The 12,675-nt window shown below is 33.1% G+C and overlaps 1 protein-coding gene across 2 annotated transcripts in view; it reads right to left on the reverse strand.

The window, feature by feature from the left end:
- The window catches only part of CSMD3 (CUB and Sushi multiple domains 3), a 711,519-nt gene that overhangs the window by 49,869 nt on the left and 648,975 nt on the right, over positions 1-12,675 (reverse strand). For both annotated transcript variants that reach the window (XM_068933141.1, XM_068933140.1), the window contains 3 exons: positions 9,344-9,517; positions 6,414-6,587; positions 3,290-3,475 (listed from right to left, as the gene is read on the reverse strand). In XM_068933141.1, the coding sequence (XP_068789242.1) occupies positions 3,290-3,475; positions 6,414-6,587; positions 9,344-9,517 (534 nt within the window). The remainder of the gene's footprint in view (positions 1-3,289; positions 3,476-6,413; positions 6,588-9,343; positions 9,518-12,675) is intronic.

Below are 12,675 nucleotides of genomic sequence, written 5' to 3' on the forward strand. Positions count from 1 at the left end.
TTCTTATGAACAATGTTCACAGCTTTTCAGGGTCTTTTTGTTCACTTGCATTTTTCTTGCTTGCTTGATTTGCCCTTTTCAAACGTTATCAGAGAGGAAGAGTTAATTTCATACTGGCACCTACAGTATCCAGTTTTATGTTTTCCTATAGACACTTCCTTTTCTTAAATTTACATTTCCATCTAGAAGTCCTGGACTACTAATATCTGAAATATCTGAATATTATACCACCTTTTAATATTTCCCTTAGTATTCTTAAACAATCACCAAATTTAATGTTATATTCATGTTCTCAGGTGGAGATTTCATAGGAAATACTGTCCGCACTTCTTTTCTGCCTTTGTCAATGCTAATTCATCCTCCTTCTTAACTCCATCAGTTTCTTCCTTTCTGCCTCTTTGTTATGGTACCTAGTGCTGTTCTATCACATACCTGCATGGTACCTTTTTATAGCTGTATAAATATAGTTTTACATTAAGATAGGGACCTTAAAATAGTTTTAAAGAACAAATAATAGAGAAAGAAGAAACATAAAAGACAATAATATTATTAATCTTTTCAAAGTATGTAAAATGTCATGTCAAATTACTATTTTTCATTATAACTTTCATAGATAAGAATTACTAATCAATTTCTGTTACACTGATACCTCACTTCCAAAAAAAAAAAAAAAAAGAAATTCTGAGAAAAAGATATCTATACAATTATTTTCTAGTGTGCAACTTAAATGGCTACCTCTCTTTCCCAGAAAAATTCCAATACCCAAATATATAGCTAGCATTGACAGTGGATGAGATATATAACATACTGGAAAAACAGAAACAAGTATGGATACTTATTCTTTTCCAGTCAAATGTGATGGTGTATCACTAAAATTACAGCACTATTAGTTCAAAGACCAAATAAATGTACAAATATTTTGCCCTAATTCTTGAATGCTGGCTTTAAAAGTACACCTTGAAGTTTTTTTAATCTATATAGTTGTCAACAATTCCTACGGTCTACCTGATACCTGGGAATGGCTGTATATAACACAGCTTTCTTGTCAGGAAGAAATGACAGGGCAAGGTGCTGTGATAGAATTATCGAGGGGATGGCACATTCGCCAGCAAACTAGCCTACATTACTTGGATTTCAAGCTTGGAAGGTGTGGACTGTAGGTACTCACATCTCAGCAGTTTAGAAATAACACATCCAAGCATGTGTCTCAAAAATAAATTGAGAATACTTTGCAGTACAGAAAACTGATATGGTGACTGGAATTCTTTGAGGTATATTGTCCGAACAGATCTTTCACTCTAGGTACCTTTCAAATGTAAAGTATTTTCTAACAACATGTGCTTAAGTAGCATGTGTCCCTGAAAGTCTTTAATTCAAAAGGAAAGTAGAATGGGCATTATAATCCAAGCCACCACTGAATTCTGCTTCATACAGGATTTTATAGTAGCTAGGAGAGTAGATCTTGTTGTAGGATGACACATTTCAAAGGAATCCGGCTACTTTACAGGTGAATAGCTTTTTGTCACTGTGTGCCTCTTGAAACACTCTATTGGTGTTTCAAAAGAAGGAAAGTACGTGGAGCTTACTTACCAAGAAATTGAAACCCAGCTAAGTAAAAAAAAAAAAAAAAAAACTGAACCTAGGTCACAGAAAAACATGTAGCCTACTTTCCACTGCTTTTCTATTGCTCTCATAGTGGTAAAATGTGCAGACTACTGAATGATTGCCTTGCAGATGTCGCAAACAGAAACAATGTGCAGAAGAAACAATGTGCAGAACTTTGCAGAAGCTGTTTGTACTCTTGTAGACAATCTACAGTAGCTACATCAGAATAGGTTTTGATAAGCTTTATGCTTATGAAATTAATGTGGATAGTGCCTCAGTTACAATTCACTGGCCTCTCTACATAAATGACACAAACCTGAGTATGTCCTTTCAAGCACTTATTGCACTTTCATTCCTAAAAGTCAGTTTAAAATATGGTAAAATCTGTATTAATAAACTACTTCTGACAGTTCTGCGTGAAGACTGAGGGAGACAATCAAAAAGACTAGAAAAAAAAAAAGTCTTTGCAGCTTTACCTTAAAGATTTCTTTCTATTTAGAAGTATGTTATTTAATATCCCTTTGACTTTCTGAAATGGTAATGGTATCTTACAATTTAATGTGAAGACTTGGACTCTTTACTGTAAGTTTAACTCTGAACTGCAATCAAGCTATTAATCCCGTCAAGGACAGGGACATCTTTCAGAAATAAACATTTTAACAATTAAAGAAAACAGGAATTCAGGGTTTTTTTGACAGCGAATAGCAGAATTGGAGAAATCTCAATTGATGAAGACTAATAAAGGCAAAATTGAGAAGTATTATCTACAAGATCGCAAATGTCTGTCCATGATTCCTGAATAAAGAAGCCTTAATGTATTTTCCTTTTAATCTTTACAAAATAATGTTTTCAGTCATTCTCAGAGAGAAATCTTGATCCCAAAACAAAATCTTGTCCAATGACTTATAAAGGGCTGGGAAAACGAACCATCCCAGCTCATTAAAAACCTACAAAACTTCTGTGGCTGTATTTATATGACTGTTTGTTAGAAAGTGTTTTTTGAAAAGCCAGAAAACACAACCTTCTTGTATTTGTTGATGCACTTAGCTTCTTAGTGGATAGGAAGCATGCAACTATGATGTTCAGGTACATTTAGCAGTGTGGTAAGCTGAGGTTCATGTGCATGATCCAGAGGAACTTCTGTGCTTTGTGAAACTGTGACTACTTGCTTACCATCTTCACAAACAGTGACTCTGATCTTGCTGTTGTCCCAGGAGAAGTTCAGAAAAAAATGTACTGACATATCCCAGTAGTTGGCTATTGTAGCTTTGAGTTTCAGTGGGACTGCGGTTTGCTACACGGATGTTTTTTCGCTAATGCAGGCCAATATATGTATTGATAGAGTCAGTGGATATGTTTTCATCTCCAGATTGTTCATTTACTGATACACAGTGCTATCAGAGATCATTTTTCTGAGTCAATGACGTTTGTGTTTTGGTTATTGATTTTCCCAAGGTTTCCCTGATATTTGCCACAATCAGTAGAAATATAGCTGTACTATTTCAACTGCTTTTGAGATTTTCCATCAGTACTACGCACATGAAAATGTATATAAATATGATTATTTTAATTGTTGTCATGAGACTGATGGAAATGCTGTGTAAAATAATACTTAGTTTTAGTTTATACTAAATACTTAGTCTAGTTTATACTATTTTCAGAAGAATACACATTATCTACTTACTAATGCATTCAGGTAGAGGCTTGTCCCAGTGGCCATTTGGTTGACAAATTAAAACAGAAGAGCCAAATAAAAAATATCCAGGATTACAGTCATAAAACACCACTGTGCCATATGTAAAATTTCCATGTTCGATTTTACTCTCTCTTATGGAATTTGCAGGAATTCCAGGATCAGAACAATTGACCACTAAAAAAAAAAAAAAAAAACATAGACTTTAGATTCATACAAATACATTCTACTAAAATGGTTTTTACATAAGTCTCCTACGCTCTGATGCTCTGCTATCCTGATTTTTATACATAATGATACTGAGCTAGAAAGATCATATGAAACCAGCAGATGCCACACTCAGACCAAATAAAAGGAAATGTTTCTTCGCAGAGAGTCATGAAGCTCTAAAAGTCTTTGCCATGAAAAGTGACTGGACATATTAACAGGATCAAGCTCTATAGAGAGGTCGTCCAAGCAAAAGTGCACACACTGTGGTTAAGGAAATCTTTTGGGTGCGCAGTGTTGGAGGCGGGAAGAGAACTCTGGAAAAGTTGTAATTCGCTACATGCTACTTCTGTATTTTAACTCTTCCTTTGACATAAACTATTGCCCACAGCTGAAAATAGGTTACGGGTCTAGATGTGCCTTTGGTCAAACCCACAGAGACATCCAAACATCCTTATGTTCCTATATTACCACTTTGATAATTGAGCAAAGGATTGAGACAGATGTTTTGAGCTCAAGACAGATGGTCAGTTAGGTAAGAAAGTGATGATGCTGCTAGAACAGAGGATTATTCACAACTGGATATCTGCTCTTAAAAACACAAGTATACTTTGTTGGCTGAGAGTACTGATGGATTTTTTTGTGTCCTCATCTAGTGTAGGATTCGTACATTTCAAAACAACTGAAGACTGATTTTTTTTGTTTCTTTTTGCCAGCTGCAGCTAACTGGTAAGGTGAGTATAATTCTTTTTTGGGGGGATCATGGAGAATTTATAACAATTTTCCATGCAATGGACTCCTCTAGTCATGTAAACACATCATCACCTAATCAAAGTTACCTAGAAAACTATACCTCCTGTAAAAATGACTATTCCTATAATCAGTTACATGTATATATGCATATGTGTGTGTATCTTTGAGCGTATGTGCATGCATGTGCGTACATACATGTATTAAAACGTGCTAGAAAGCTCTGTAGCTTAGAAAGAAATAAAGCTGTTGCCAGATTCAATTCAAGATACCTTCTCCTACCTGCATTACTTTATCCAGCTGTTTTACAGCTCACCTACTTCTCTCTACTTATCATCCCAAATGTTGGGAGTCTTCTTGTGTGCTCTTTCTAGCAGTTCTCAAATACCTAAATATTAGGATACATACATTTTTCATGGCTAGAACTAATCTACTGCTTGGGCTGGACCTCTTTAACATTCAGTGACAGACCAAGCTTTTTAGTTACACTGAAGAATACACTTGGTAAAGTTTTATTTTTCTCCTGGAGGAAAACTTGAACTGTATTTCAATTCTTTTTCTGTTTTGCTAATAGGAATTTTATAATAAATGAGCATTCATTTTCAGATTAAGAATGAACTTTAAATAAAATGAAAACTATTTATTAATATCAATCTCATATATTCAACACTTGAAACAAAATAGAAGTAGCTTTGAGCATTTCAATAATTTTCAGCAATTATTTTAGCTGGCTAGGAAACAAACTATTTAGTAGACCTGTAAAGAGTATAATCACATTAAGTGCACGGCTGAGTTTATCTTACAATTGCAAATAGAGCCTTCACAAAGGTGTGCAGCCTATTCTATAATATTTTTTACACTTTAGGAAATTTACAGATATACAAGGTAACTTCTTTTTATTTTTCAATTTAACTTCAATATAAATAAAACAAAATCATAATAGAACAAAATCATAATAATCAGAATTGATTTTGCTGCACCTTTCGAACCACAGTAATGATGTGCTGCACAAAGTTTGTTGTGTTATTTAAAGTCTGTTCTGAAATCCATATAAGATTTCAAGGTTCTATACAATTAAAAAATAATAATCTGATCAACATATTTACTGAGTCCCTGATCCCTAGAGGCCAGTAACACATCAGAGAGTTTGACACATTACTGTGCAACACAAGTGTTATAGCAGCTGGACTGAAGATGAAATTTATTAATACACAATATACATTTTATACTGCAAATAATAATAATTTTAAAAATCTCATCAACAAGTAGCTTATTTGAAAATAATATTCTCTAAAGTATTTGCCAGTATTGCTTAATGCAAAGTGATGTAAGGAAAACATCTATTGAAAGGAAAAAGGTAGTAAATAAAATTACTATAAATACATACAAATGACTTAGGCTGTGTACAGATACAAATCTACAGAAGTTGCCATGAAACTTCTGAAGAATAATCAATACAATTCCTGCACATGTTCAAGCCGGGTTACTGCAAAAAGTACATTTTTCTAAATGAGGACAATTTTACACATTTTAAAAGCATTTAACAGCAGACTTAAACAACGCTGCTACAACCTTTCTAATTGGCTTACAAAAACTCAAACAGAAATAATTTCAAGTCACACTTCCATTTTCAGTGAAGGACTTTTAAATATTTGAATTTCCAAAAGGGTTGAGAATCAACCTAAATAGATTAGGTGAATGAATTAGAATGAAAAAAAAAAAAAAAGAAAAAAAGTGAAACTGAGCCTTCAGCTCAACATAAATCAAATACAAAAAAAAAGTACATTTTCATGCACCTATTAGAATTATATAGGATAAAAATGCAGACATCATTATTTCAGTATTTAAGGATACTCTCTAATTATCTCTGTATAGTGTATTTTGCTTAAGAAACTTACATAAACGAAGCATAACAAAATCAGTACATGCTATAGACATTTAAGGAAGTTTCTCTGCAACAGTTATCCTGACAGCTTTCTGTATGTAGAACAGACCTAATGAAATATGAATCATATTTCATTAATAATCTGAGACCTGTTGTAAGACTTATGATCTTTTAATGCATGTTTTGACTTGACAGCATTTCTTTACCTTCAGTTTATTTTCCAACCTTAATTTTTCAACTCAGCTGGAAATCTGTAAGCACCTGAATTCATACCTTTGCATATGGGAGGTGGGTGGCTCCACTGCCTGTTAGCCTGGCACTGGGCTTTAGTTGGCCCTTGCATAACGTACCCGGTGTTACATGAGAACGTCACAACATCATTGAAGTTGAAACCGTTTCCGCTTGTTCTTCCATAAATTGGACTACCAGGGTGACCACAGCTAACAGCTAGCATACCAAAAAACAAAGAAACAAAACCACAGATGGAAGCATGCTGTTATCACTTTTTATGATTCTGGATAATTCTTAATGATAATATAATGGAAGGTTTCATACTATAAGCTACTGAGCACTTTCTGTAAAATATCCACATTTCTCTGAACTGAGTAAGAAGTGAGGCATATTTTAGATATTGAGCATTTTGCAGAGTCACGCACTAATTTTCTAAACATACTGGCAGGGACAAAAGTAGATTTAAAGAAAAAGGTGTTGTGGTTTTTTTTTTTTTTTCCTGAATGAAACTTAGTTAGTAAAAATTATAAAATAATATTTAAACTGAATACAATTGTTATGCAGTAATCAAGGCAAATTAGGAAAACGTCCGAAGAATCAGGAGAAGAGGAAGCACTTGATTTTCATTTCATGTCGGCTGCAGTCAAAAGGAAACATTTCAGTCTGTTAGTTTCTCAGAAATTAGTTTCTACAAATATGTCTTATCTGCCTATTCTGCTTTATCTCTGAGGCATAAAGCACTTCTGGAAGTTATAAATTTATGAGAGGATATAAGAAATTTTATAGACTATGATACTGTTTTGTGTTTATACAAAAACTGGCTACTGAAGGACAAGCTCTTTTTCGATGCCCTCAAAGACCAGATGCATCAATAGTAAGGAAAGTCAAACACAAATTCTTTTCCTCAAAATTAATTCAAAAAATGTATAAATCTTTTCTTATATGCTTTAACAAACTGCAGTAGTTAGCAAAGGAAATGCTCACCACTCATTTAAAATAAACAAGTATGATAGCATAGAATAAATTTTATAACTGTCCATTTTTTTATCATTTTAGAAATCACATTATTTTTCTAAATTACCTAAATTAATTTTATTAGGTCTTGCCTTATGCAATAATCTCATCATAATAACTCTAAAAGAAATCTGTTCATAGAATATAAATGAACTAAATTTTTTAGCAATAAAAAAAGTGAAAATAGTCTTTAAAACCATTATAGCATACAGACAGATCACAGTTAATTCTGTGAATCAAAGCTGAATTGAATGCTTTATGGCCCTTCAATATCAGTAAGTAAACTACTTTTATTCAATATATTATCTTTCTATTATTGCTATCTTAAACCTGTTATAAATGTAATTGTACTTTTTCCAAAAAAAAGTAATTGGAATGGTACATTACACTGTTAATATTTGTAACAGTCAGGCAAAGATATGCATTCAGCCACACACAGATTTTTTTTAATGTGCACATAACAATAAAAATTATTTTTGTGAAAACAATTGCTGAAATTTGAATAAAATTTTAAAGAGTAATACGCATGCATAAGCATTAATAATACACAGTAGTAATGCATCTGCCCTCTGTACAAGCAAGAGACATGCTGAATTCAAAAGTGAAAAGGTCAGAATCATTAAATTTAAACGTAGTCTCAAGAATTCCACTAAAATATACAGATGAGTTAAGCAAATCAAGGTGATTTTTCTACACTTCATTTGAATGTCTGATCTAAAATAGATCCATTTCTAAAAAATGCATCATAACTTTTGATCTGGGTCCTGTTTATAACAGTATGCCTTTTGTAAGTTTAATCTTTTTCCCAAGTCTTGTGTCCTTTTCTGAAATGCTGCATTGCACGTTCCCTTGTGTTCAAACAAGCACCTTACCACTGTTTAGAGAACGAAACTACGTTCACTTTCTCTCCTGTTAGCAGATTATTTTGCTCCTGAAAGCAATTATTTTTTCAGTTCTAAATCTGATATTAACATTTTAATTTAGAAATTCTTGATTACTTGTATCATTTTTTTGGCTTAAAGGTTATCTGTAAAGAAGTGTGTTCCCTAATAATTATCTGAAATACAATACAAGGAAGTAATGATCTATTAGTAGATCAAAAAGTGGAAATGAAATAAAGAAATAAAACTATCGTAATAAAGTCCTATGTAAATCTAGTGCTATGCAGAACAAAATAGTAAGTGCTACGTAAAACAGTGAAGGCAGTGAGCAATACAGGTAATGACTTAACAGTAGAACAGCTTAAAATACATTCAGGTAGTTTCTGGCAAGATTTTCTGCTACAAAAATATTGCTGCAAAAATAGTATATTTACAGGTGGATTAATAGAGTTTCAAAACACTGACATTACTGAACCTGAATTATTGAACCATGGTTGAGAATCCTCTGAGACCGTTCAAACTTTTCTAAAAAGTATTTTCTGTTGTTACATAATAGTGTTTTACTGGTATGCTAACCCAGTTAATATATTCAAGGAGTCTCATTAACAGAATATAAAATTCATGCCAAAAACCAAAGCCAAAAATGAAAAACAAAGTAACAGTACCTTTGTAAAAGATACTATTATATTTGCGAACATTTTAGTCATCAGTTTTGACCGTTTAATTCAGGAAGATCCACTTAACTAACTGCCATGGTTTAAGTAAATGCACACTACACACTTCCAAAAGCAACTAAGGGACATAAAGACATTTTGAAATGTGACTGGGTGCTTAAGTCCTATCACTTTCTAAAGAAGTTTCAAATTCATACATAAATAATAGGTTTTTAGTAGCCAAAAGATGCAATGAAAATTTTAAGCATCAACATTAAACTTCATGGTTGATTCTAGGTGGCCACATACTTTTAAGGATCTATTTTAAATGACTTTTTTGAGAAATGAATACTAAAGTTACACCTCATCTTGTCTGATAAATTATTCTTGTAGCATAATTTAATGTGTTGTCATGCTTACTTACGCACACAGGATGGAAGCTGACCAGACCAGTTGTGATCCTGCTGGCATATTCGTACAGAAGAACCAATCAACCGAAAACCAGGACTGCACTGGTATACAACTGTGTCTCTATATCCATAATTTTCTCCAATTACTTGGCCGTTGACTATAAGATCTGGAATACCACAGTGACCAGCTACAATTTTCAAAGTAAATAATAAAAACAAACAAAAATAATGAGTAAATATGCCAGACAAAATTTAGTTATACCTCCTTAATTAAAACAAGGAAATGTTGAACTTCTTCCAGTTTCTTTTATTAACTTCATTCAAGAGTCTATTTATATTAACTTGGAGAAAAATGCAGTATGCGTTTGCATTTGTAAGATTTACACATCTAAAAAATTGGAAAAAAAATAATGAAATAAAGAGATTAAATGCCATTTATGTTATCAAATTTTCTTTCCGAAATATAAGCAATTCCTTTTATTAAAAAAAAAAAAAGGCTCTGCAAAACTCTATGCTAATTCGATACTTATATATACGCTTGCATAATTCTATAGTATTCCGTCTGTTTTATTTTGGCCAAAATTATACTTAGTAAAATCACCTCATTTCCATTAGGCAATAGGGCATTCAAAAACATAAGTAAATATAAATTTAAATCCACATAAATATAAATCTATTATAAATATAAATGCATAAGGACATTATAAACATATCCTGATTTATAATGGAAAAAAATGAGCCTGGATGATTTAGTGCTTGAACCTGACTCTCTGGATCGTCTCCTGGGGCATTCTTTCTCTCCCATTAACCTTACAGGAATTCCAAAGGGATAAGCATGTTTGGGCTAAAGACAGTCAGTGTGACTACCTCCAAACATCCTGTAATCAAAAAGCTGCCTCTCTCCTGACCTAATCTTCTTCTCTGTATGTTCAAAATATGAGAAATACGTTATTTACACTATGAACGCAGACAGTCATACACTATGAGTGTGTATGTATGCGCACAGGATGTGTGAGAGGTATGGGACACATTTAATCTAGAGGTAAGATGGAAAAAATAATGAATCCTGTGCCATTCGGTAGTACATTTCTTAACGAACTCTAGAAAGTGCTTAGGCACTGCACTTCAACAAATAATGTGGCAATGGAAAATCCTCTAGGAATGGATAAGCTCACAGAGACTATGATATATGATGTAAAACCCACTGCAAGAACTAGGAAGGAAAGTGAGGAATATAAGCAGTTTCATCCAGAACATTAGCGAATAAAATATTAAGAGACACCAAAGACTCCTGTGCTTCCCTTTTGTCCCCTCCTCCTCCTCCTTCCTGCCCTTTGCCACCAAAAAATCAACCTCAAAAAGCATGGGCCTGCTACTAAGAAAAGAGATTTCAAAGTAATATAGTTTGTTGTTTTTTTTTTTTCTTTTGAAACTTTTAGGTCTTTATAAAATGTTCTCATGTACATTTTAAGGGTTTTCTTTCTTTTCTTTGAAGGCTAAAAGCTTCTAGTAGAAAAAGAAAAGGATCGCAAGTCTGAGATGTTCTTATAACTTGCCTCTGGCATCTTGGCCATAGTAAAACCATCAGAATTTGTAATATAGGTAGTGTATGAACCTTGCAGTATGTATGTATGAAGTCTCGCAGTAATGTCTAACCTGAGAAAGTTTAATATCATTTAAAATTCCAATCCTGTTGGCATACTGCCTCTCAATGTCATGAACTTCTGAGATGCTAGCTTTGACTCAAAATCCCTCTGTCTTGATTATATCCTCCTACTCTATAATCATTGCATCTTTGGGACATTAACTATATTCCATGACTAACTGTGAACTACTCCTTATTAGGAAAAAAAAAAAAAATTCTAAATAGTACAGCCTAGTTCCATTCCTGTGAATACATAAATATTATATCCAAATATATTTCCGAAGCTTTCAGGCTTCAGCTAATCTTTGGTAGTCTGAGGAGAACAGATATTGTACTTGTATAGTTACATTTTGCTGAGAAATTGCCATTGTTTCTCAATAACAAGGGTCATATTGTGGAAAGGCATCAAAGACTAACTCTGATCCTTCCTCTGTTCCTCAAAACTCTTTTCCACTCACGGGCTCATACTATATGTATCATCTTCCATGTAACTGATGCCAGTTTTGTCACTCTGGAATAAATAAGGAGTAACAACATAGAATTTCACTACTGCACAAAATAGTGAAAAGCTTTAAAGGGACATCATTTTAAAACTGTTCTCATTTGGGAAATATGTCATACTTTTCCCAGCTAAATCATTACGGAAAAGGAGCAGTTCAGTTGTGAAATTTGGTATGATGAAACTCAATAAAATCACAGAACCGACTGTTGTAATAAATAGCCTTCATTCAACGTAACTGTAAGGTGCGTCTATCTTTTGCAATGAGATAGCTGAAATAATCCCCCAAAATGCAAGCCACATACAAAATTGGTTAGGATATAAGTTCTGCAGGTGGAGTGTTTTCACTGGAACTGAATGCAAATACTGCAGGATGGGTGTCATACTGAAAAAGCTTTCTGTAAATATGAACAAGATCTGCCAGAAAAACTACAGTACAATACTAAAAAAAGATGCAAAAAGATAATGAAGTAGAAAGTAAAGGACTGCTAAGAAAAAACTAAGAGTACTGTTGGCAGAAGAAACAAGGGTTCACATACAGAGCAACAAAGCTGTTTCCTGATTTTTTTATTCCCCTTGTGTCTGAGGAAAATTATTTTTCACATAAGTGAGAAAGCATTTAAGATATACTGATTCTATTTCCAATTTCCACTCCTGTTTAAACAGCCTATAAGACGCTGAATATTGACTTACCGTGGATAAAACAGTTAACAGTGCTGTTGTTATCTAATGGAATATGGCTTCTTTATTTCTAAAGTAATATTCTGATTCTAGGACCAATTACAAGAAAATATACAACTATTTTGGTCATCTTGGAATGTTATTACAAAACGGAAAATGAAAAGCCATTGTATAAGATTTGTGGAGAATATAGGACAGAGGAAGAGGTTCAGACAGTAAGATCAATATCTTTCTTCTGGTCTGCATTTATTTGAACGAAGGAGTGAGATAAGAAAAACACCTTGCATGGTACATTCCTAAATAAATACAAGCACTTAATAAATACAATTTTTACTCCACTGCATTAAGAACTGGGTTACAGATAAAGGAAACCCAGAATAAATTTAGAAAATGATAAGAAAAACTCCCAATCGGTGATTTACAAAAATTAGGTTATGATGGATATTATAGCAAAAAAATATTCCAACACCCTCATGGCTTGTAAGATAACGTCACATTATGTTTAGATTCATCTATTCTAG

The sequence above is a fragment of the Struthio camelus genome, chromosome 2, assembly GCF_040807025.1.
Source record: "Struthio camelus isolate bStrCam1 chromosome 2, bStrCam1.hap1, whole genome shotgun sequence".
Taxonomy (NCBI): domain Eukaryota; kingdom Metazoa; phylum Chordata; class Aves; order Struthioniformes; family Struthionidae; genus Struthio; species Struthio camelus.